Here is a 26,946-nt window from a genome sequence, read left to right as displayed (position 1 = left end):
AGGCCTTGCAGATTTTTGAATTTGAGGATGAAAATTTTAAAACTGAGGTGGTCGTGAGCTGGGAGCCAATGAGCACAGGGGTGATGGGTGAACGGGACTTGGTGCAAATTAGGATATGGGCAGCAGGGTTTTGGATGAGCTGAAGTTTACAGAGGGTGGAAGATAGGAGACCAGCCAGGAAAGCATTGGAGTAGTTTAATAAGTCAGAGTGTATTCTGACTCAGGCTTAGGCTTGCATCTTGCCAATCTATGGCATGTGGGTTGGAACCATTCTAAATGTTTTGGCAGATTGAGATTACAACACCCATATTGAAACACAGGACAGCAAACTCAACTTCTAAAATTTATTACAATATTTGTTGTGAAATAACTCTTGGCAATGACTTTCAATGCACTGTAATAATTCTTAACATAAATATTTAACTTTCTAGAAAGAGAATAAATGGAGGTAGGGGAACATTAAAAGAATGTCACTTTATCTTATGGAGCTACTTTAATCATCCCTCCCTGGCACTACTATAGGATATTGCAGCCTTGGTGTAAAAGTGGGTCAGAAGCAACAATATACATTGATTATTTAATTTAAATACAGTCAGTAATCTCCATCATTTAATAGAATATGAACCACATATTAGTGACATCCTGCAAAAATTGCACAATTAGTACCGATTCAAAATCAGTATCAGTGTACATAGTTAGCATAATCATTTTAAAATGTATCATGGAATAAAAACATTTTTGAAGAATAATATTTTGAATAAACCTCCAAAAATGAAATTGATGCCTTTTAACCTCCCTTCATTGTTAAGTGAGTTTCACATCTAATTACCATATCAGCCTTGTCATTGGCTATTTTAAGTTCCTTTTCTTTTATTTCCAGTTCTTTGCTAAGGGCCACAACAGATTCCGAGGCTTCCTTCAACTTCTGCAAACCAGTCTTCATTCTTTAGCAGGAAAAAGACAAACATTATTCCCAGTTCCACATATGCCTTTAATCAACAGAACGAAAACAATCCAATGCTAAATCTAGCTCTCATCCTCTTAGGTGTTAGCCTAACAGTGGTAGCATTTTCACCTCTGAATCAGAAGGCTGTGGGTTCAAGTCCCACTCCAGAAACTTAAGCACAAAATCAAGGCTGACACTCCAGTGCAGTACTGAGGGAGTGCTTTTAATACTCAGGGAGTGCTGTACTTGTCAGAGGTGCAGCCTTTTGGAAGAGCTATTAAACCAGCCCTCTCAGGTGGATGTAAAAGATCCCATCCCACTATTTGAAGTGGTGCAGGGGAGTTCTCATGATGTCCTGGCAAAAATTTATCGCTGAATCAAATCATAAAGAAACAAATTATCTGGTCATTATCACATTGTTTGTGGGAGTTTACTGTGAGCAAATTGGCTGCCACATTTCTTATATTACAACAGTGACACACTTCAAAAGTACTTCATTGGATGTAAAGTGCTTTGGAATGTCTTGAGGTCGTGAAAGGTGCTATATAAATGCAAGTTATTTCTTTTTTTGCAATAATATACATGATACATTTTTTAAAAGAACAGAGAATGCATATTGCAGGATGAGCCAGCTTACGCCACCTTTCTGCCACAGTCTGCAGCTCTGACTGTTTCTCCTGGTACACAGCTTTATAGCCCTGAATGAAGGACAGATAGGACTTGGGTGTAACATGGGTTGAACGCCGGTATCTGTCAATGGAAAATCAAAGCTGGTTATCTTAGTACAATTATGTTTGGTATTTGTGACAAAATCTGCAGGAACATAATTTACTATTTGTTTGACTCAGCTGCTGCAGAAAACATTTTATGACAATGTTAACATATACATTTAACATTAACACGCATATGTAACTGAAACTGTTAGAGATAATTTCAAGGTCATGCCAATCATGCTGCGTCAGGTCATTGTGCTACAGAGGCCAACTCTATTGCTTACACAGAATTTCAGGTGTGACCTTCACATCTTAAAGTTATGTTTCTTATTTCTGAGTAACTGATATACACACACAACACATTTACCAAAATACCATTCAGATGTAAGCACCCATACATTAAAAGATTCCAATATTTGCCATTTTTAATTTCTCTGAATTCATTGGCAATTTATCAGTCAGTTGGTTGACTCACCTTTCGAAGTACAACACACATTTCTCTGCTACACCATCTTGGAAGGTACCCATGCACTCCACCACTTGCTGTTTCACAAGCATAGTGCAATCAATCTCAAATGAGAACAAGAAGTGTTCGGACACTAAAGAAAAATAAGTAAAATTTTTAAAGTCTTAAAAACAAGACATTTTAAAATAGTTGCCATTTTTGTTGTTTCAAAAGGATCCCCGTAGCTAGAAGCCATTATAGCCCGGTATTGACAGGGACGGGTTCCGTAAGCGGTGGGGGGTGGGGGAGGAGTTTTGTTTGGGAAACCCAGAAGTGGAAGTTCGGATTTCCCCGCATGCTGTGGAGTTTTGGTTATATGATGGCAGGGAAAAAGGTAAGCTTGAGGTGCGGGAGGGAGGCACTCCTGCTCCTCCTGGTCCACAAGCAGTGCTGGAAAGGCAACAGCCCCTACCTCTCTTGAGCTGCCAGGGTTATCGAGGCCTGGGAAACCCACACGGCCAGGATTACACCTGGAAGGCAGGTTAAATGTGAGGCATGCATCCTCAATATCTAAATGACCAACCCGTCTCCTGGGTGCATGATGGTTGCCCCAACTCTCCACCATCCTGCTTCTGTTAAACCCGGAAGTAGGCTAGTTGGTAGTGGGTTGGGGTCAGGTTTGTGATTTTAAAAATGCTTACATCCCACCTGACCCCAACCCACCCGTTTTTGGGGATTAAAATTATCTCCTATATCTCTGAAATGGATCTAAATAAACTGGGAGTACTGTACCTTCCTGCAATAGAAAATACAGCTGATTGCAGGTTTACAAAGATTTTGAAATAACTGCACACAGGGAATAAGTGGTGCAGTGGATGAGTCACTGGCCTTTCATCTTTGGATCCTGGGCCCGAATGCAACACAGACAGATGAGATAAAAGTCTGCCCTGTCTGCTGGCTGCGGGAGTCCTATGTGAAATGTGTTTTAACAGTTCAGTCCATTTCACATCCACAGCACAAAACTGCCCAAATTTGGTACTGAAGGATAAATGTTCCTATTGCACATTCCTGGGGCAGGGCCTCGCTGCACAGAGAGTGCGTATCATGAAATCTTGGATACACAGCCTGTGATCTTCAGTCCGTGGAAAATCATGGGTCACCTATGTGTGCTCATTTTGTCATATGTGCTCCCACTGGGCAAGACTCCTGAATGATGTACAAGCAGGACTTAGTGTTATGTGGGTTAAATGTTGGTGCCTGTCAATGGAAAATCAATGCCGCTTACATGAGCAGAATTAACTGTTTTTATATTTATGACAATATGTTGTTTGGAAACAAAACTTACTACGTTTTTTGTCTTACAGATTCATGCATTCGGAAAATTTATCCTCATCAATCCCAATCAAAGAGACTACAGGATAACTGAAATGGAACAAAGTCACACTGATGCAGAAAAGGGTTCTCTTCTGTGGTCGAGACATAAGTAAATTAATGGGGCACTGTGGAGCATTTCCCTGGTCTATACCTGGCCTGGGAGTACAGACAATAGATGCCTGAAATGAAAAATGTTCCATTCCCAACATTAACATGCATCATTTTGCTGAGTACAAAATTCAGACACATGTTTTTCTCTTTTGCCCAAATGGCTACGATGAGTTTTTCATCTGAGACTTGACACAAAATCATTGGTTCAATTCCAAACACCTCGATGGCCAAATTGTAATTTTTACAAAGTATATTTTGTAACCTAGCTCTCTGACTCACTGCTCTATTTTGGGTATCAATTGCTTTGGAAATGTCATTATCCATTTCTCCATTAATTGAATTTTCAAAAAGATTGTCATAATGACTTGTGATGGAAATGTTGAGAGCAATATGTACAGAAATTGTCAAGACTATCATGCAGTTGAAATTAATAGGGTAATTTCATATTTCAACATCAGGTTACTGCATAATGTACTGGCCATTTATGTTGTATGAAACAATCTTCTTTCTGTTTTGCTCCAGGAAAGAAGCAATTTCCCAAATATATAGGAATAAAGTTAATTTAAAATTGGCCTGTCTTCAAATCTAATTGTTCAGTGCTTAGGAGAGTAAGTCCAATTGGAGTCTGCTGGATCCATTTATCAAGTTACTTAAATCCAATTTTTCTGATCTATTTGACTTTTTCGTGCAGCATCATTCTTTAAAATATCAGCAATTTGCAGCATTTTCAAATAACTTTTTGTTTTTTGACATGAAAATTAGTTGTGTAGAACCAAAAAAAGTACATGTACCATGAAACAATGTTACTATAACAAGAATACTACTGTGTTACCACGAGGGTGTTAAAAGGTCATTATTAAATTATCATTGCCTAGCCCAAGATAAAAATGTTAACCCTTACTCTCCAAAATAAATTTCATTTCATTGGGAAAGCAAAAGTGATGACCAACTGTCTGAAGGTTAAAATTAGGAGTTTCCCTGATGACTCAGAGGCTAAAGGCATCAATTGGCCTCAGCACCCTAGACTCAGTGGAGGGATGAGCAAAGTCAGCCAAGATCCTTGCTCCTAATCACTATCCAGGAACTCTTGCTGGAAAGTGCACATTGACAGACATTTGGTGAAAACAGGAGGCCTCCCATAGTCAATTAGCTTTGGCTCATACATGAAGAATGTTCACTTAGGCAAGGTATCAGAAGACTTCCGAGTAAAGCGCTTGCTTTGGGAGTCTCGTGTCGGGCGAGGTTGGCCTGAGCGAGAATACTGACGGTGCGTCTATCCTCCCAGTGGATCTGCAGGATCTTGCAACTCGGCAAACGAGCTCCAGATGGGCAAAGGAAACATTTCAAGGACATCCTCAAAGCCTCCTTGATAAAGTGTAACATTCCCACCGGCACCTGGGAATCCCTGGCCCAAGCCGCCCTAAGTGGAGGAAGAGCATCCGGGAGGGCGCTGAGCACCTAGAGTCTCGTCGCCGACAGCATGCAGAAACCAAGCGCAGACAGCAGAAGGAGCGTGCGGCAAACATAAGAACATAAGAAATAGGAGCAGGAGTAGGCCGTTCGGCCCCTTGAGCCTGTTCCGCCATTTAATACGATCATGGCTGACCCGATCATGGACTCAGGTTCACCTCCCTGCCCGCTCCCCATAACCCCTTAGTCCATTATTGATTAAGAAGCTGTCTATCTCAGTCTTAAATTTATTCAATGCCCCAGCTTCGACATCTCTCTGAGCAGCGAATTCCACAGATTTATAACCCTCTGAGAGAAGAAATTCCTGCTCATTCTCAGTTTTAAATGGGCGGTCCCTTATTCTAAGATTATGCCCCCTAGTTCTAGTCTCCCCTATCAGTGGAAACATCCTCGCTGCATCCACCTTGTCAAGCCCCCTCATAATCTTATACATTTCGATAAGATCACCTCTCATTTTTCTGAATACCAATGAGTAGAGGCCCAACCTACTCAACCTTTCCTCATAAGTCAACTCCTCATCTCCGGAATCAACCTAGTGAACCTTCTCTGAACTGCCTCCAATGCAAGTATATCCTTTCTTAAATACAGAGACCAAAAATGAACGTAGTATTCCAGGTGTGACCTCACCAATACCCTGTATAACTGTTTTTATACTCCCTCCCCTTTACAATAAAGGCCAAATTTCGTTGGTCTTCCTGATCACTTGCTGAATAACCTTTCAGAAGTACTAGGAGACCGAGGGTCTAGTGAGAAGGAGGAACTGAAGGATATCCTTATTAGGCGGGAAATTGTGTCAGGGAAATTGATGGGATTGAAGGCCGATAAATCCCCGGGGGCCTGATAGTGTGCATCCCAGAGTACTTAAGGAAGTGGCCCTAAAAATAGTGGATGCATTGGTGATCATTTTCCAACAATCTATCGAATCTGGATCAGTTCCTATGGGCTGGAGGATAACTAATGTGACACCACTTTTTAAAAAGGGAGGGAGAGAGAAAATGGGTAATTATAGACCAGTTAGCCTGACATCAGTAGTGGGGAAAATGTTGGAATCAATTATTAAGGATGAAATAGCAGCGCATTTGGAAAGCAGTGACACGATCGGTCCAAGTCAGCATGGATTTATGAAAGGGAAATCATGCTCAACAAATCTTCTGGAATTTTTTGAGGATGTAACTAGTAGAGTGGACAAGGGAGAACCAGTGGATGTGGTGTATTTGGACTTTCAAAAGGCTTTTGACAAGGTCCCGCACAAGAGATTGGTGTGCAAATTCAAAGCACATGGTATTGGGGGTAATGTACTGACATGGCTAGAGAACTGGTTGGCAGACAGGAAGCAGAGAGTCGGGATAAACGGGTCCTTTTCAGAATGGCAGACAGTGACTAATGGAGTGCCGCAGGGCTCAGTACTGGGACCCCAGCTCTTTACAATATACATTAATGATTTAGATGAAGGAATTGAGTGTAATATCTCCAAGTTTGCAGATGACACTAAACTGGGTGGCAGTTTGAGCTGTGAGGAGGACACTAAGAGGCTGCAGGGTGACTTGGACAGGTTAGGTGAGTGGGTAAATGCATGGCAGATGCAATATAATGTGGATAAATGTGAGGTTATCCACTTTGGGGGCAAAAACACAAAGGCAGAATATTATCTGAATGGCAGCAGATTAGGAAAAGGGGAGGTGCAACGAGACCTGGGTGTCATGGTTCATCAGTCATTGAAAGTTGGCATGCAGGTACAGCAGGCGGTGAAGAAGGCAAGTGGTATGTTGGGCTTCATAGCTAGGAGATTTGAGTATAGGAGCAGGGAGGTCTTACTGCAGTTGTACAAGGCTTTGGTGAGGCCTCACCTGGAATATTGTGTTCAGTTTTGGTCTCCTAATCTGAGGAAGGACGTTCTTACTATTTAGGGAGTGCAGTGAAGGTTCACCAGGCTGATTCCCAGGGTGGCAGGACTGACACATGGAGAGAGACTGGATCAACTGGGCCTTTATACACTGGAGTTTAGAAGGATGAGAGGGGATCGCATAGCAACATATAAGGTTCTGACAGGACTGGACAAGTTAGATGCAGGAAGAATGTTCCCGATGTTGGGGAAGTCCAGAATCAGGGGACACAGTCTTGGGATAAGGGGTAGGCCATTTAAGACTGAGATGAGGAGAAATTTCTTCACTCAGAGAGTTGTTAACCTGTGGAATTCCCTGCTGCAGAGAGTTGTTGATGCCAGTTCATTGGATATATTCAAAAGGGAGTTAGATATGGCCCTTACGGCTCAGGGGATCAAGGGGTATGGAGAGAAAGCAGGAAAGGGGTACTGAGAAAATGATCAGCCATTGAATGGTCGTGCAGGCTTGAAGGACCAAATGGCCTACTCCTGCACCTATTTTCTATGTTTCTATGTTTCTATGTTTACCTGCTAACCTTTTGTGTTTCATGCACAAGTATCCCCAGGTCCCGCTGTACTGCAGCACTTTGCAATTTTTCTCCATTTAAATAATAACTTGCTCTTTGATTTTTTTCTGCCAGAGTGGATGACCTTACACTTTCCAACATTATACACCATCTGCCAAATTTTTGCCCACTCACTTAGCCTGTCTATGTCCTTTTGCAGATTTTTTGTGTCCTCCTCACACATTGCTTTTCCTCCCATCTTTGTATCATCAGCAAACTTGGCTACATTACACTCGGTCCCTTCATCCAAGTCATTAATATAGATTGTAAATATTTGAGGACCCAGCACCGATTGCAGCGGCACCCCACTAGTCACTGTTTGCCAACCGGAAAATGACCCATTTATCCCGACTCTCTGTTTTGTGTTAGGTAGCTAATCCTCTATCCATGCTAATGTATTACCCCCAACCCCATGAACTTTTATCTTGTGCAGTAACCTTTTATGTGGCACCTTGTCAAATGCCTTCTGGAAGTCCAAATACACCACATCCACTGGTTCCCCTTTATCCACCCTGTTCATTACATCCTCAAAGAATTCCAGCAAATTTGTCATTCATGACTTCCCCTTCATAAATCCATGTTGACTCTACCTGACCGAATTTTGCTTTTCCAAATGTCCTGCTACTGCTTCTTTAATAATGGACTTCAACATTTTCCCAAGTACAGATGTTAGGCTAACTCGTCTATAGTTTCCTGCTTTTTGTCTGCCTCCTTTTTTAAATAGGGGCATTATATTTGCAGTTTTCCAATCTGCTGGGACTTCCCCAGAATCCAGGGAATGTTGGTAAATTACAACCAATGCATCCACAATCCCTCCCGTTACTTCTCTTAAGACCCTAGGATGCAAGCCATCAGGTCCAGGGGATTTATCTGCCTTTAGTCCCATTATCTTACTGGGTACCACCTTCTTAGTGATTGTGATTGTGTTAAGTTCCTCCCCCACATAGTCCCTTGACTATCCACTGTTGGGATATTATTAGTGTCCTCTACCGTAAAGACTGATACAAAATATTTGTTCAGAGTTTCTGCCATCCCCTTGTTCCCCATTACTAATTCCCCAGTCTCGTCCTCTAAGGGATCAACATTTACTTTAGCCACTCTTTTCTTTTTTATATACCTTTAGAAACTCTTGCTATCTGTTTTTATATTTCGTGCTAGTTTATTTTCATGGTCTATCTTCCCTATCTTAATCATTTTTTTCATCATCCTTTGCTGGCTTTTAAAAGTTTCCCAATCTTCTGTCCTCTCACTAGTTTTGGCCACTTTGTATGTCCTTGTTTTTAATTGGATGCTGTTCTTTATTTCTTTAGTTAGCCACGGATGGCTATCTTTTCTCTTATACCCTTTCCTCCTCACTGGAATATATTTTTCTTGAGAGTTGTGAAATAACTCCTTAAATGTACACTACTGTTCATCAACCGTCCTACACTTTAATCTATTTTCCCAGTCCACTTGAGCCAACTTCGTCCTCATACCTTCATAGTCTCCTTTATTTAAGCTTAGTACGCTGGACCAGACTCCCCACCCACCCTTTCCTTCAACGACTGTCTGTGACAGAGACTGTAATTCCCGTTTTGGACTGTACAGTCACTTGAGAATTCACTTTTAGAGTGGAAGCAAGTCTTCCTCGATTTCGAGGGACTGCCTATGATGATGATGGTATCAGAAGAATCCAAAAATGAGTCAATGGCTAAGGCAAAAGAAGAACAGGTAAGATAATGGCAATTAAAAATAGTTAAAATGAGAGAAATGGTGGAAAGCAGGATAGCTAATGTTTTTAATTTAGAATCTTGACTGCAGTCATATAATGTCCTGTGTGCTCCATACACAACTCTACCTGCAATTAGAGCGTCTTTTGGCCAACGGCTAAACCAGTCCATGGTACACCCAGAAATCAATGCTGGGAATTTCAGAGCTCGATTGCGAAACTTTTCTCCAACTGGTGAGAAACAAAGCACGACATGCAAGTTCTGCCGGACCCGACTCATAAAGTAATCGTACAGGTTCTCATTGGTCGGAGGTCGCCGTGGATACTCCTGCTTCATTACAAGTATGAGATCACTGCTAACTTCGTCCATTTCATCTCGAGTAAAAAGGTTTGAAACCTACCAAAAAAAAATTACAAATTAAAAATTACATTTAACCTACCTGAACTTTGATTTGCCAAAAGTCCAATAGCAATAATATATACCCCCACCCCCCGACCCAATACAAAACTTTTCCATTGACTGCCATCCAATTATCAACAAGTCAATTTTGGTATTGTTTTGAGATCAAATATTTTGGTCCACATTCAGTCAGCCCTGAAGAAGATGGTGTATCTTGGCCAAAACTGGCTGGAGTTTGTAACAATAATTACAATGTTTGTAAACAAGTTGTAACAATAATTACAATGTGCGTTTTTTTTTAAAAACAGTACAAGTAAAGACTATTTCCAATTATACTATGCCACTGTCAGGTTTTGGGGTATTTATACAAGATATTTTCTTGGATTCAAAGTTACTGGCTATCCTGTATGTGGATCTTATGTTCCCTCTGACCCAGAATGCTCAATATCTAGGTAAGTAATAGCGAGGAATCGTAACAGAGAACCCTTACTCTGTACATCAGATCCTGGAATATGCCACATGAATTCTCCTCTCTTTGAAAGTGGACTGGATATACACGCTTACCAAATCGAAATGCAGGCTTTGAAGATGAATGGCAGATGAATGAACAGCAACCAGTGAATTATGCATTTCTCTATTCTCCTTGAATATATAAAAATAAGACAGATGGCATAAGCTTTCTCTCCAAACATAGACCTTACTGTAAACTCAGTATAGACTACCTCTCTGGATGGGTTGCCACAGGCTTTAAAACCAATGGGTGCCTTGCATGGGTGGATCTTTTGCTGAGGGCTGGCATGAATTCTACTGACGCCTTTTGAAAAGCCCCAAATCTAGGTAATTGGTCCCTTAGGGAACTTCAGCTGGAACAGTTGTGGGCCACTCTGTCTCACAAGGTAGATGAGGGGAGGCACCATTGATACATCCCTGTCGGCATTGGTGGCCCATCCTGACCATACAACTGACCCTGTCCTCACAACTGGGGGTGGAGTCAACAGCTTTGGGCTAAGACGGACGGGGATTCTACTCAGACGGACATTCACTAGCAAAGCGGCCCTAGCTTAAATCCAGGCTAATAACCGTAACACAAATAAAACACTGAATACAAAGTCTCACTATTTACAAAGTCAGTTACAGAACTAGGGAAGAGAACAACCCTTTATTTGGTTTGTTAACATTTCTTTCCTAATTCTAAGTTGTGGAATGTACTCTCACCATATGCTAGCATAATCATTAGAGGTTCCTTTTCGGACCCCTGAATTGTTCATGATTTTAGAAAAGTTCTTCACTGCATTATGTGTAAAACTCATTTCTTACATTTACCTATGTCAATTTTTTTTCGAGAAACAGAAGGTTTCATGAAATATTTCTCATAAACTACAGATATATATAATTCTGACAGTGTACAAACATACAAATCCCAATTTTTCTCCTTACATGATTAGTATTTTTATATTGTGCGATGATATTTTAACATGTTGGCCTTCCGCATATCGAGGTGAGATTGTCGCAAGGCTGTACATCACTCAAGGAATTTGCATAATTGCCAGTGTTAGTGTAACTTGGAGCAGTTTACAACATGTCAGAACTAAAGATTCTGTTACGTCCTGCAACATAGTCTTAGCCATTTGATACCTTATTCAACACATACCGTCTTTTGCTGTATGAGGGCGATTTCAACCCGAGTTTCTATCTCCTGTTATTGCTCGTCACCATCATTATGGCCTTAATGTTTCATGGTATGGATTTGAACCATGCAACAGGTTTTTGTAAATCTGTTCATGGCCTTGATGCTCCCTATCTGTAACCTCATCCAGCGATATAACTCACCCACCTCCTCACCCCAGAATTCTGTGTTTCTCCGACTCTGGCCTCTTGTACATCCCTCGCCCTTTGCCCTACTATTGGCAGCTGTGCCTTCAGCCATCTAAGCTCCATGCTCCGGAATTTCCTCCCTAAACTTCTCCATCCCCCTCTCCTTCTTTAAGATCGAAAACTCTTTGACCAAGCTCTGGGTCACCCCTCCTAATATCTCCTTCTTTGGTATATTTTTGTCTGATTTCGCCTCTGTGATATGCCTTGGGCCAATTTTCTATGTTGAAGGCACTATATATATTCAAGTTATAATTGTTACTATAGCAAAAATTAAGATATAGGGTCCGAAATTGGGTTCCTGTGCGCCTGTCGTTAGCTCGTCTGGGGGGCACTAATTGGGTGTAAATGGCTGTTGGACAGATTTGAACAAGTTTCACTTCAAGGACTGTTCTACCTCTTAACCATTCCTTTGTTTCATTGTGGGCAAATGTGAAATTACAACATTTATATCATTTCATGGGGGCTGTTGGCACGCGACCTCCTGCGCCGACGTCACCATCGGAGGCTGCATAGGCAGAGACAAATGCAGAGACAAATGCAGAGAGAAAGGCAGAGAGAAATACATGGAGAAAGACAGGGAGAGAGGCAACAAAATGTGGCCAGAGGGAGAAGGCCCAAAGTGCTGGCAACAGGAGGCCTTACCCTCCCAGGGTATTCTGGCAGCAGTTCTCCTGCATCAATTTCACTGAGGAACAGTGTCTTCAAAGGCTGCGCTACCGCAAGGATATGCTCACAAAGCTCTGGCATCTCCTGCATCCAGACCTCGAGCCTCAGACCAGGGTGAGGGCGGCTCTCTCAGAGGCAGTCAAGGTCACCATCGTGCTCTATTTCTACGCCAGTGGATCCTTCCAGTGTGCAACAGGAGACATCTCCAACAGCTCCCAGTTTGCCGTCCATCGCTCCATCTGCGAGGTCACAGATGCTCTGTACAGAAGGAGGAGGAACTACATTTCCTTCCCCATGACCAGAGAGAAGCAGCACCAGCATGCATGTGGCTTTGTCAGGATAGCGGGCTTTCCCATGGTGCAGGGTGCCATTGACTGCACCCATGTCACTTTGCAGGCACTGCATAACAATCCTGAGGTATTCCATAACTGCAAAGGCTACCACTCACTGAATGTGCGGTTGGTATGCAACCACACATGTAGTGGTCAATGCCTCATATACTGGCAGTAGCCACAATGTCTTCATCCTGCGCCAGACCGGTGTGCCAGCTCTCGTCCAGTCACCACATCAAGCTCGCGTCTGGCTGCTGGAAGACAAGGGCAATCTGCTCTGACTGCATAACAGCACTAAGGTATTGCATGGCATCCAGCTGAGACTGCAGGAGAGCAGTCTGAGCTTCCATGCCACCAACCATTGTCTGCATTACAGCACCAAGACGTTACGTGCTTCTGCCTGTGCTGCATTGGAAGCTGCCACATCATGCATGATATGCATCATGAAGTCTGCATCCGCACAATCTCTCTGGGAGTCCACCATCCTCTGCAGACTGGCAATGATGGGCTCCATGGTGTGTGCAGAGATCTGTACCATGCTGGAGATCGTTGGCAGCCAGCATCGCGAGAGCGGGCAGAGCGGGAGGATAAAGGTCGGTGGCAGCGAGAGGAGCGGCGGCAGATCGTTGGGAGCCAGCATCGCGAGAGTGGGCGGCGCAAGAGGAAAAGGTCGGTGGCAGCAAGGGGAGCGGCGGCAGATCGTTGGGAGCCAGCTGGTGCAGGTGAGAGGCTGAAGGTAAAACAAAGAAGCAGAAAGAAATCGAAGGGTGATGTCACAGCCAAGCGGGTAAGTGATTGGCTGGTGGATTGGTGAGTATTTAATCTTTTTTTTTCTTCTTTTATTTCCTTATTAGTAGGTAACCTTTGACATTGTTGCTAAATTAAGTTAAGTTCAACACCTTCAACACCCGACTAAGGTCGTTGAATTTCTTATGGCACTGTGTCAGGATTCGGTCTAGCACAGTGCTGGCTGACACCTCAGCACACTGGTCTGCGTTCTCCTGTCATGCTCCTCCTGTGCTATGTGGGAAGTCAGGGATGCACCCAGTGTCCCTGACGACTACATGTACAGGAAGTATATCCCGCTGAGGATGTCGTGAATAGCACGTTTAGTGAGTTGGTCACACCGCAGGTAAAGGTTACTCAGGCAGATAGGGAATGGGTGACAATCAGGCAGAGCAGCGGAAGGAAGGTAGTGCAGGGGTCCCCTGCGGTCATCCCCCTCCAAAACAGATACACCGCTTTGAGTACTGTTGAGGGGGCTGACTCATCAGGGGAGGGCAGCAGCAGCCAAGTTCATGGCACCATGGGTGGCTCTGCTGCACAAGAGGGCAGGAAAAAGAGTGGGCGAGTTATAGTGGTAGGGGATTCTATTGTAAGGGGAATAGATAGGCGTTTCTGCGGCCGCAATCAAGACTCCAGGATGGTATGTTGCCTCCCTGTTGTAAGGGTCAAGGATGTCTCGGAGCGGCTGCAGTACATTTTGGAGGGGGAGCGTGAACAGCCAGTTGTTGTGGTGCATATAGGTACCGACGACATAGATAAAAAACGGGATGAGGTCCTACAAGCTGAATTTAGGGAGCTAGGAGTTAAATTAAAAAGCAGGACCTCAAAAGGTAGTAATCTTAGGATTGCTACCAGTGCAATGTGCTAGTCAGAGTAGGAATTGCAGGATAGTTAAGATGAATACGTGGCTTGAGGAGTGGTGCAGGAGGGAGGGATTCAAATTCCTGGGACATTGGAACCGGTTCTGGGGGAGGTGGGACCAGTACAAACCGGACGGTCTGCACCTGGGCAGGACCGGAACCAATGTCCTAGGGGGAGTGTTTGCTAGTGCTGTTGGGGAGGGGTTAAACTAATATGGCAGGGGGATGGGAACCTATGCAGGGAGACAGAGGGAAGTAAAATGGGGGCAGAAGCAAAAGATAGAAAGAAGAAAAGTAAAAGTGGAGGGCAGAGAAACCCAAGGCAAAAATCAAAAAGGGCCACATTACAGCAAAATTCTAAAGGGACAAAGTGTGTTAAAAAGACAAGCCTGAAGGCTCTGTGCCTCAATGTGAGGAGTATTCATAATAAGCTGGACGAATTAACTGCGCAGTCAGCTATTAACGAATATGATATATTTGGGACTACGGAGACATGGCTCCAGGGTGACCAAGGCTGCAAACTCAACATCCAGGGGTATTCAACATTCAGGAAGGATGGACATAAAGGAAAAGGAGGTGGGGGTAGCGTTGCTGGTTAAAGAAAAAATTAACACAATAGTAAGGAAGAACATTAGCTTGGATGATGTGGTATCTATATGGGTAGAGCTGCAGAATACCAAAGGATAGAAAACACTAGTGGGAGTTGTGTACAGACCACCAAACAGTAGTAGTGAGGTTGGGGACAGCATCAAACAAGAAATTAGGGATGCGTGCAATAAAGGTACAGCAGTTATCATGGGTGACTTTAATCTACATATAGATTGGGCTAACCAAACTGGTAGCAATACAGTGGAGGAGGATTTCCTGGAGTGTATTAGGGATGGTTTTCTAGACCAACATGTCGAGGAACCAACTAGAAGGCTGGCCATCCTAGACTGGGTGATGTGTAATGAGAAAGGACTAATTAGCAATCTTGTTGTGCGAGGTCCCTTGGGGAAGAGTGACCATAATATGGTAGAATTCTTTATTAAGATGGAGAGGTGACACAGTTAATTCAGAGACTAGGGTCCTGAACTTAAGGAAAGGTAACTTCGATGGTATGTGGCGTGAATTGGCTGGAATAGACTGGCAAATGATCCTTAAAGGGTTGACGGTGGATAGGCAATGGCAAACATTTAAAGATCACATGGATGAACTACAACAATTGTACATCCCTGTCTGGAGTAAAAATAAAACGGGGAAGGTGGCTCGACCGTGGCTAACAAGGGAAATTAGGGACAGTGTTAAATCCAAGGAAAAGACATATAAATTGGCCAGAAAAAGAAGCAAACCAGAGGATTGGGAGAAATTTAGAATTCAGCAGAGGAGGACAAAGGGTTTAATTAGGAGGGGGAAAATAGAGTATGAGAAGAAGCTTGCTGGGAGCATAAAAACTGACTGCAAAAGCTTCTATAGAAGAGAAAAAGATTAGTGAAGACAAATGTAGGTCCCTTGCAGTCAGAATCAAGTGAATTTATAATGGGGAACAAAGAAATTGCAGACCAATTGAACAAATACTTTGGTTCTGTCTTCACGAAGGAAAACACAATTAATCTTCCGGAAATACTAGGGTACCGAGGGTCTAGTGAGAAGGAGGAACTGAAGGAAATCCTTATTAATCAGGAAATTGTGTTAGGGAAATTGATGGGATTGAAGGCCGATAAATCCCCAGGGCCTGATAGTCTGCATCCCAGAGTACTTAAAGAAGTGACCCTAGAAATAGTGGATGCATTGGTGATCATTTTCCAACATTTTCTATCGACTCTGGATCAGTTCCTATGGACTGGAGGGTAGCTAATGTAACACCACTTTTAAAAAATGAAGGAGAGAAAACGGGGAATTATAGACCAGTTAGCCTGACATCAGTAGTGGGGAAAATGTTGGAATCAATTATTAAAGATGAAATAGCAGCACATTTGGAAAGCAGTGACATGGTCGGTCTAAGTCAGCATGGATTTATGAAAGGGATATCATGCCTGACAAATCTTCTGGAATTTTTTGAAGATGTAACTAGTAGAGTGGACAAGGGAGAGCCAGTGGATGTGGTGTATTTGGACTTTCAAAAGGCTTTTGACAAGGTCCCACACAAGAGATTGGTGTGCAAAATTAAAGCACATGGTATTGGGGGTAATGTATTGACGTGGAGGATGCTAAGAGGCTGCAGGGTGACTTGGACAGGTTAGGTGAGTGGGCAAATGCATGGCAGATGCAGTATAATGTGGATAAATGTGATTAGGAAAAGGGGAGGTGCAACGAGACCTGGGTGTCATGGTACAGCATGCAGGTACAGCAGGCGGTGAAGAAGGCAAATGGCATGTTGGCCTTCATTGCTCGGGGATTTGAGTATAGGAACAGGGAGGTCTTACTGCAGTTGTACAGGGCCTTGGTGAGGCCTCACCTGGAATATTGTGTTCATTTTTGGTCTCCTAAGGACGTTCTTGCTATTGAGGGAGTGCAGCGAAGGTTCACCAGGCTAATTCCCGGGATAGCAGGACTGACTTATGAAGAAAGACTGGATCGACTGGGCTTGTATTCACTGGAGTTTAGAAGAATGAGAGGGGATCTCATAGAAACATATAAAATTCTGACGGGACTGGACAGGTTAGATGCAGGAAGTATGTTCCTGATGTTGGGGAAGTCCAGAACCAGGGGTCACAGTCTAAGGATAAGGGATAAGCCATTTAGGACTGAGATGAGTAGAAACATTTTCACTCAGGGAGTTGTTAACCTGTGGAATTCTCTACCGTATATATTCAAGAGGGAGTTAGCTATGGCACTTATGGCTAATGGGATCAAGGGGTATGGCGGCTAACGGGAACAAGGGGTTTGGAGAGAAAGCAGGAAAGGGGTACTGATGTGAATGATCAGCCATGATCTTATTGAATGGTGGTGCAGGCTCGAAGGGCCGAATGGCCTACTCCTGCACCTATTTTCTATGTTTCTATGTTTCTATGATACCTCCACGCTCCTTAGCACTGCCGAGAGGCTCTCGGGTACCCTTGCCATTGCACTTATGATGGCCATCACCCTTTTTGTGAATGCCTCCCCATCGAGGTCCTCATCTGAGTCCTGTGCAGCTGAATTCACACGCGAACTCGCCCTCCGGGGAGATGGCTTCCAAGGTTCCCTTTCCCCTTGACCTTGCTGCAGCCCGCTAAGCGCCGGTGCATCACCCAGTGCAGACCCCTCTACTAGCCTAATCTCTAATGAACGCGTAGTGCCAATATTTGAGCTGTTGCCTGTGGGTGAGAGATACAATGATGCAGTTATTCGCTCCTCCTCCACCCTCTCCTCCTGGCTTGTGTGAGTAAGAGTCCAGCTTTGTATGTGGCAGATATACCTGCCATATTTAAATAGCTGTGAATGTAGGCAAGGCGTGAGATGAGGATGTGAGTGTGAGCATCTGCAGATACTTGGTGGTCGAGTGGTGGTGGAGCGGTGGTTTTCCCAGTGTGCACAGACAGAGGTTCAGAGGCTGGTATGTAGGAGGTATGGAAGCATGTACTTGTAATGTCCTTACTCTACAACATGAAACCACACGAGGCACATTCCAGGGACAAGGCCAGTCTGTGACCTTAACTCTTTATTACAGGACTCCAAAAGTGATGACCGTGCGTGGGACTTCCCTATATATACCTGTGTGGTCAGGTAAGGAGTGTCTCCCACAAGTTCACCCCCTGTGGTCAAGGTGTGCATCTAAGTTCAGTGTATACAGTAATACAGTGGTGTTACATTGTAGTTACAAACATGACATCACCTTCCCCCCCCCACCCAAAGTCTTATTGGGATCATAGGTTTAGTCTTTCAGATGGTCTACGCTCCCTCATTGAGCGCCGCAGTTGGAGCTCTGGTTGTTGGCCACTGACGTGAGTGTCTGTCACCTGTGGTGATTCCGGCCTGTCCGGGCTGACCGCAGGGACTGTGCATTTTTCTGATTGCTCTTGTTGCTCGTTCACTGGCGGTAGTGTGAGCTCCATCTCATGGTCTTCTTCAGATTCCTCCGTGTCGATGCTGAACCTTTTTTTTACTTGGTCCAGATGCTTACGGCATATCTGGCCATTGTTGAGTTTTACCACGATGACCCTATTCCCCTCTTTGTCAATTACAGTACCCTCAAACCATTTGGGCCCATGGCATGATTGAGGACGAATACAGGATCATTTATTTCTATACATCTCCCCCTTGAGTTACGGTCATGGTACTCATTTTGTGACTTGCGCTTGCCCTCAACTATGTCGGTCAGGACTGGGTGGATGAGGGACAACCGAGTTTTGAGTGTCTGTTTCATGAGTAGCTCTGTGGGCGGAACCCCTGTGAGCGAGTGTGGGCGGGATCTATAGGCCAGCAGGAGGCGCGATAGGCGGCATTGTAGGGAGGGTCTTTGAATTCTGAGCATACCTTGCTTAATGATTTGGATTGCCCGTTCCGCCTAGCCATTGGAGGCCAGCTTGAAGGGCACAGTCCTGACGTGGTTGATGCCATTGCCCAACATAAACTCCCGGAATTCATAGCTCGTGAAACACGGGCCATTATCACTAACCAGGCTGTCCGGCAAGCCATGGGTTTCAAAGATCGCACATAGGCTTTCCACGGTGGCGGATGACATGCATGAATTCAGGATGATGCACTCGATCCATTTCGAGTACGCATCTACTACAATGAGGAACATCTTCCCCATGAACGGACCCGCGTAGTCAACGTGAATGCGTGACCATGGCTTGGTGGGCCAGGGTCACGGGCTGAGCGTGGCCTCCCTGGGGGCATTACCCAGCTCGACACAGGTTGTGCACCTGCGAACACAGTGCTCCAGGCCTGAGTCAATTCCAGGCCACCAAACATGTGACCGGGCAATGGCCTTCATCATCACAATGCCTGGGTGCTCGCTGTGGAGTTCCCTGATGAATGCCTCCCTGCCCTTCTGGGGCATGACTACCCGGCTGCCCCATAGTAGGCAGTCGGCTTGGATGGAGACCTGTGGAACGGTCTGACCTCCTCAGGGCATGCTCCGTGTGCGGGCGTCCAATCCCCAGTCAGGACACATTTCTTAATCAGAGATAGGAGGGGATCTCTGTTGGTCCAGATTTTGATCTGGCGGGCAGTGATGGGGAGCCTGCGCTGTCAAAGACATCAACAGCCATGACCATCTCAGCGCTTTGCTCAGCTGCCCCCTCGGTGGTGGCCAGTGGGAGCCTGCTGAGCGCGTCAGCGCAGTTTTCAGTGCCGGGCCGATGCCGGATGGAGTAGTCATAAGCAGCTAACGTGAGAGCCCACCGCTGTGTGCGAGCTGATGCGTTAGCATTGACAGCCTTGCTGTCTGACAACAGGGATGTGGGTGGCTTGTGGTCCGTCTCTAATTCAAACTTCCGACCGAAGAGGTACTGATGCATTTTTTTTTACATCATCGATACATGCAAGCGCTTCCTTCTCGACCATCCCATATCCCCGTTCTGCTTGAGAGAGTGACCTGGAGGCATAAGCCACAGGTTGTAGCTGACCCTTAGCATTACCCTGCTGCAACACACACCCAACCCCATAGAACGATGCATCACGTCAGAACTAAACATTTACAGGGATCGTACAGGGTCAACAACTTGTTTGAACAAAGTAGGTGTCACGCCCGATCAAAAGCCCGTTCCTGACAATCCCTCCAAACCAATCGTAACCCTTACGCAGGAGCACGTGTAGCGGCTCCAACAACATGCTCAAGTTCAGCAGAAAGTTCTCGAAATAGTTGAACAGTCCCAGAAATGAACGCAGCTCCGATGTGTTGCAGGGCCTGGGTGCTCGTCGAATCGCCTCTGTTTTGGATTCGGTGGGCCGAATCCCATCTGCAGCAACCCTCATGCTCAGAAACTCAACCTCAGGAGCTAAAAACATGCATTAAGACTTCTCGAGTCGCAGGCCTACCCGGTCCAGTTGGCGTAGCACCTCCTCCAGGTTGTGGAGGTGTTCCTCGGTGTCGCGACCCGTGATGAGAATGTCGTCCTGGAATATGATCGTTCTTGGAATGGATTTAAGCAGGCTTTCCATGTTACGTTGAAAAATCGCGGCCGCTGATCGAATGCCAAACGGGCACCTGTTGTACACAAACAGTCCCTTGTGCGTGGTGATAGTGGTCAGCAGTTTAGATTCATCGGTCAGTTCCTGGGTCATATAGGCTGAAGAGAGATTCAACTTGGTGAACAGCTTGCCGCCTGCCAGCGTGGCGAAGAGGTCCTTCGCTCTTGGGAGCGGGTATTGGTCTTGTAGGGACACCTGATTGATGGTGACCTTGTAGTCGCCACAGATCCTGACAGAGCCATCCGCTTTTTGAACGGGAACGATGGGGCTCGCCCAGTCGCTGAATTCTACAGGCGAGATGATGCCCTCTCGCAACAGCCGGTCCAATTCGTTCTCGATTTTTTCCTTCATCACACACGGCACCGCTCTGGGTTTGTGCTGCACTGGCCTGGCGTCCGGGGTGATGTGTGTGGTGTCCTTACATCTTACTATAGAATCACACGAGGCATGTACTGCAGACAAGGTCACTACGTGACCTGAACCTTTATTCCCAGGACCAAGAAGTGCTGACCCTGCGTGGGACCTCCCTTTATATACCTGGATGACCAGGTGAGGAGTGTCTCCCACAAGTTCACTCCCTGTGGTCAAGGTGTGCATTACTCAAGTGTATACAGTGTACAGTGTTGTTACATAAAGGTTACAGTTATATGAAGGTTACAAACATGACATCACCTCCCCCCAACGTCTTTGGGTCAAAGATTAAGTCTTTCAGGTGGTCGACACTCTCTTGTGGAGCGCTGCAGTTGCGGCTCTGGTGGTTGGGCCTTGGCATGCATCTCTGTCGCCTGAGGTGATTCCGGCCTGTCCGGGCTGGCCGCAGGGACTGTGCATGCTGGTGGATGTCCTTGTTGCTCGTTCACTGGCAGTGGTGTAGGTGATATCTCATGATCTTCCTCAGGTTCCTCAGTATCCATGCTGAACCTTTTCTTTACTTGGTCCAGATGTTTGCGGCATATCTGCCCATTGTTAAGTCTGACCACTATGACCCTATTCCCCTCTTTGCCAATTACAGTACCCTCAAGCCACTTGGGTCCCAAAGCATGATTGAGAACGAATACAGGGTCATCGATTTCTCTGCATCTCCCCACTGAGTTGCGATCATGGCACTCGATTTGGAACTGGTGCTTGCCCTCAACAATGTCTGACAGGACTGGATGAATGGGGGACAGCCGCGTTTTAAGCGTGTGTTTCATGAGTAGTTCCGCGGGCGGGACTCCCGTGAGCGAATGCGGCTGGGACCTATAGGCCAGTAGGAGCCGCGATAGGCGGTAATGAAGGGAGGGTCCTTGAATCCGGAGCATGCCCTGTTTTATCATTTGAACCGTACGTTTCGCCTGGCCATTGGAAGCCGGCTTGAACGATGCTGTCCTGACGTGTTTGATACCATTATCCGACATAAACTCCTGGAATTCATAGCTAGTGAAACACGGGCCATTATCGCTAACCAGGATGTCCGGCAAGCCATGGGTCGCAAAGACCGTACGCAGATTCTCCACGGTGATGGATGTCGTGCACGAATTCAATACGATGCACTCGATCCATTTTGAGTATGCATCGACAATAATCAGGAACATTTTTCCCATGAACGGGCCCGCGTAGTCTACGTGAATATGTGACCATGGCCTGGTGGGCCAGGGCCACAGGCTGAGTGGGGCCTCCCTGGGCAACTGGGCACACGTCGTGCACCTGCGAACCCAGTGTTCCAGGTCTGAGTCAATCCCTGGCCACCATACATGTGACCGGGCAATGGCCTTCATTAACACGATGCCTGGGTGCTCGATGTGGAGTTCCCTGATGAATGCTTCCCTTCCTTTCTGGGGCATGACTATCCGGCTGCCCCATACCAGGCAGTCGGCTTGGATGGAGAGCTCGTCCATCCGTCTGTGAAATGGCCTGACCTCCTCGGAGCACGCTCCGTGTGCGGGCACCCAATCCCCAGTCAGGACACATTTCTTTATCAGGGATAGGAGGGAATCTCTGTTGGTCCAGATTTTGATCTGGCGGGCTGTGATGGGGGAGCCCGCAGTGTCGAAAGCATCAACGGCCATGACCATCTCCGCGCTTTGCTCCGATGCCCCCTCGGTGGTCGCCAGTGGGAGCCTGCTGAGCGCGTCAGCGCAATTTTCGGTGCCTGGCCGGTGCCATATGGTGTAGTCATACGTAGCCAGCATGAGGGCCCACCGCTGTATACGAGCTGACGCATTGGCATTGACAGCCTTGCTGTCGGACAACAGGGATGTTAACGGTTTGTGGTCCGTTTCTAACTCGAACCTTCTGCGAAAAGGTACTGGTGCATCTTTTTCACCCCGTAGACACATGCGAGTGCTTCCTTTTCAACCATCCCATACCCCGGTTCTGCCTGGGAGAGCGACCTGGAGGCATAAGTCACAGGTTCGAGTTGGCTCTCATCATTACTCTGCTGCAACACGCACCCAACCCCATAGGATGATGCATCACATGTTAAAACCAGTTTCTTACAGGGGTTGTACAAGGTCAACAGCTTGTAAGAACAAAGCAGATTCCACGCCCGATTGAAAGCCCATTCTTGACAGTCCCCCCAGAACCATTCACAGCCCTTACGCAGGAGCACGGGCAGCTGCTCCAACAATGTGCTTAAGTTCGGCAGAAAGTTCCCGAAGTAGTTCAATAGTCCCGAAATGACCGTAACTCCGATGTATTGCCCGGCCTGGGCACACGACGGATCGCCTCCATTTTGGATTCAGTAGGCCGGATGCCGTCTGCAGCAACTCCCCTGCCCAAAAACTCAACCTCTGGGGCCAAAAACACCCACTTGGACTTCTTTAGTCGCAAGCCTACCTGGTCCAGTCGGTGTAGCACCTCCTCCAGGTTGTGGAGGTGTTCCTCGGTGTCTTGACCCGTGATTAGGATGTCATCTTGGAATACGATTGTTCCAGGGATGGATTGAAGCAAGCTTTCTATGTTCCTCTGGAAGATGGCGGCCGCTGAACGAATGCTGAACGGACACCTGTTGTAAACGAATAGCCCCTTGTGCGTAGTGATGGTGGTCAGAAGCTTGGATTCTTCAGACAGTTCCTGAGTCATGTAGGCTGAAGTGAGGTTCAACTTGGTGAACAGCTTGCCACCTGCCAGTGTGACAAAAAGATCCTCCGCTCTCGGAAGCGGGTATTGGTCCTGTAGCGACACTTGGTTGATAGTGGCCTTGTAGTTGCCACAAATCCCGACCAAGCCATCCGCTTTAAGGACAGGAACGATGGGGCTTGCCCAGTCACTGAATTCAACAGGTGAAATTATGCTCTCTCTTAGCAGCTTGTCCAACTCACTCTCAATTCTCTCACGCATCACATACGGCATGGTTCTGGCTTTGTGGTGCACTGGTCTGGCGTCCGGGGTGATGCGTATCACTACTTTGGTGCCCTTAAAGGTCCAGAAAACTGGTTGAAAAAGTGGCTTGAATTTCTGTAGGACCTGTGAGCATGAACCTCGCTCCACAGATGAAATGGCATGCACATCCCCCTATTTCCAGTTCATCTTGGCTAGCCAGCTCCTCCCCAAAAACGCGGCACCATTCCCCGGGACAATCCAGAGTGGCAGCCGGTTCTCCGATCCATTGTGTGTGACCACCAAGTTTGCACTGCCTAGTACTGGGATGATCTCTCTGGTGTATGTCCGTAGCTGCGTGTCAATGCGTTCCAGTTTGGGCCTGTTAGCTTTGAGTGGCCATAGTTTTTCAAATTGTTGGGCACTCATAAGTGACTGGCTGGCTCCTGTGCCCAGCTCCATGCATTTTAATAGAACTTTCATCATCATAGGTGGCGTTTTGGTATACGAGCTGTGGACGTCTGCCACATGAACCCGCTGGACTTCAGCGTCCATAGCTTTGACCCAAGCATCACCCTGACTTGCAGACCCCTCATCTGGTTCCTCTGCCTCGTAAACTAGCCTCGCTATGGGCTTTCTGCACATTCTGGCCAGATGTCCACTGAAGTTACAGTTTCTACAGATAAATTGTTGAAACCTACAGGTTTTCGCAGCATGTCTGCCACCGCACCTCCAGCATGAGCTAAGATTGTTGTGAACAAAGGAACTGCTAACAGGCATTCCTCTCTGATTGTCTCTTTGATTACTCCTGAGCACTCTGTTGCTGAGTGTCAATGGTCCCATCCCGGGATGCATTGTCCCTTGTGATGGCGTGAATTGCCGATCCCCCTGCCATTGTCTCTGTTGCTGGCCCACCCTAGAGCTTGTTGCTGCCTGGGCGGTGTCGAATTGCCCTTGCCTGCCTGCGGGATTCTGAGTCTCATTTACAATGTTAACTCCCTGGTCCATCGCCACATTGGAACCAGGGCTGCGTGCATAAATTATCTTGGTCTCCTCTTCCCCTGCCATGAAGGTCTGAGCTATCAACGTTGCCCTTTCCAAAGTCAAGTCCTTGGTCTCAATAAGTTTCCTGAAAATCCCGGCATGACCAATGCCCTCAATGAACATCTCCCCTCTGCAGGCATCTGTGAACTTACAGAGGCTGGCCAAACGCCGAAGGTCTGCAACGAAGTCCGATATGCTTTGTCCCTCCTGACGCCGGTGTGTATAGAACCGGTGCCGGGCCATGTGTATACTACTCGCCGGTTTGAGGTGCTCACCGATCAGAGTGCTGAGCTCTTCAAAGGACTTGTCCGCCGGCTTCTCGGTCTTTCAGCAGCGCATACGTCTTGGATCCACAGCTGGTCAGTAGACGCGCCCTCCGCTTCCTCTCCCAGCCAGTCCTTTGGGACAAAACTCTGCTGGAGCCTCTCAACGAAATCGTCCCAATCCTCACCAACACAGTACCGTTCCTCTGTGCTACTGGTGGCCATCTTCGTGGGTCATTGATTCCCGTTTCTCGTCGCTAAATGTGGTGTCCTTACACCTTACTATGGAATCACACGAGGCATGTACTGCAGACAAGGTCACTATGTGACCTGAACCTTTATTCCCAGGACCAAGAAGTGCTGACCCTGCATGGGACCTCCCTTTATATACCTGGATGACCAGGTGAGGCATGTCTCCCACAAGTTCACCCCCTGTGGTCAAGGTGTGCATTACTCAGGTGTATACAGTGTACAGTGTTGTTACATAAAGGTTACAGTTATGTGAAGGTTACAAACATGACAATGGGCCCAAGTTTCTACATGATTTGCGCCTGATTTTTAGGAGCAACTGGTAGAGAACGGACTATCTTAGAAATCGCAATTCTCCACATTTTTTTTACTGCAGTTCTAGTCAGGTAGAACAGTTCCACTTTGGAACAGAATTTTTTCTTCAAAAGGGGGCGTGTCCGGCCACTGACGCCTGATTTCAAAGTTTCCACAGTGAAAACGTACTCCAAACTAACTTAGAATGGAGCAAGTGAAGATTTTTGTAGAACTGAAAAAACCTGTTCTACACATTAAAAAATCAGGCGCAGGTTACAAATTAGGCGTCCAGAACGAGATGGGGGGGAGGGGGGGAGGAAGGGAAGTCATTAAATTCTATAATAAATCCTTATTTATACTTATACAAATATTATACAAATAAATCCAACCTGAATAAACATTTATAAGCAAAGAAAAGATTAAATAAACCATCTTCCTACCTGTGTGAAAGTGCTTCAGGCAGGCCTTTCGGGACCGAAGGCTGAACGGGCTGGCCCGAGACTTCGGGCAGGGCCCGTCCCCAGCACCAAATTTACAGGTAGGTGGCGTCGGGTCGGGGAGGTTCGGTTCGAGTCGGGGGGAGGGAGGGAGAGAGAGGGGGGAGGGAGTGGGAGGGAGGGAGAGGGAGGGAGAGAGGGGGGGGAAGAGGGAGGGAGAGAGGGGGGGGAGAGGGAGGGAGAGAGGGAGGGGGAGGTCAGGTCGGGGAGGTCAGGTCGGGGAGGGGGAGGTCAGGTCGGGGAGGGGGAGAGAGAGGTCAGGTCGGAACCACTCGGGGGGGGGGAGCGGGTCGGGGGGCAGAAGCGCGGGTCGGGTTGGGTCCAGTCGGGGGGGGCGGGGGAGTGGGAGCAGGAGCGCGGGTCGGGTCCAGTCGGGGGGTGGGGGGGGAGCAGGAGCGCAGGTCGGGTCGGGGGGCGGGAGCGCGGGTCGGGTCGGGTCGGGTCCAGTCGCGGGGGCGAGTGGGCGGGGGAGAGGGAGCAGGAGAGCGGGTCGGGTCGGGTCGGGTCAGGTCCAGTCGGTGGGAGGGGGGTGTCGGGTCCAGTTTGGGGAGGGGGGGGGATCGGGTCGGATCCAGTCGGGGGGGGGGGTCGGGTCGGGTCCAGTCGGGGGGGGTCGGGTCGGGTCGGGTCGCGTCCGGAGGCAGGGGTGGGGTGGGGGGGGGGAGCGGGTGTCGGGTCTGGTCGGGGGGGGGGGGGGGGGGGAAACAGGAGCTGGCCGTGGGAGAAGCCTTATTCACGCAGCCCCAGTGAGGCCATTCGGCCAGGGCTAGGGGCTGTGTGCTTCGGGCGCCTGGAGCTACTGCACTTGCGTGCCCACTGTAGCGCGCATGTGCAGAGGTCCCGGCACTGTTTTCAGCGCAGGGACCTGGCTCCACCCCCCCACAGCTCATGCTGGCTGCGCCGAGGGCCAGAGGACCTGCAGGTAGGTGGAGAATACGGAGGATTTTTTTAGGCGCACTTTGTGGCGCGTAAAACGGGCGCCCAGGTCGGGACTGCGCCGTTCTAGGCGCGTGTGGAAACTTGAGCCCAATGTGTATCACTACTTTAGTGCCTTTGAAAGTCCCGA

The 26,946-nt window shown here is 47.0% G+C and overlaps 1 protein-coding gene across 1 annotated transcript in view; it reads right to left on the bottom strand.

The window, feature by feature from the left end:
- LOC139278184 (dynein axonemal heavy chain 5-like) overlaps positions 1-26,946 on the bottom strand; it is a 382,562-nt gene that overhangs the window by 100,081 nt on the left and 255,535 nt on the right. Inside the window, exons 56-59 of the mRNA XM_070896837.1 lie at positions 9,345-9,612; positions 2,135-2,258; positions 1,589-1,696; positions 830-944 (exon numbers count right to left, since the gene is read on the bottom strand). Coding sequence (XP_070752938.1) covers positions 830-944; positions 1,589-1,696; positions 2,135-2,258; positions 9,345-9,612 — 615 coding nt within the window. The remainder of the gene's footprint in view (positions 1-829; positions 945-1,588; positions 1,697-2,134; positions 2,259-9,344; positions 9,613-26,946) is intronic.

The sequence above is a fragment of the Pristiophorus japonicus genome, chromosome 13 (assembly GCF_044704955.1).
Source record: "Pristiophorus japonicus isolate sPriJap1 chromosome 13, sPriJap1.hap1, whole genome shotgun sequence".
In the NCBI taxonomy this organism is placed as follows: Eukaryota; Metazoa; Chordata; class Chondrichthyes; family Pristiophoridae; genus Pristiophorus; species Pristiophorus japonicus.
The sequence above is the reverse complement of the archived record's forward strand: the minus strand, read 5'-3'. Positions and strand labels throughout refer to the sequence as shown.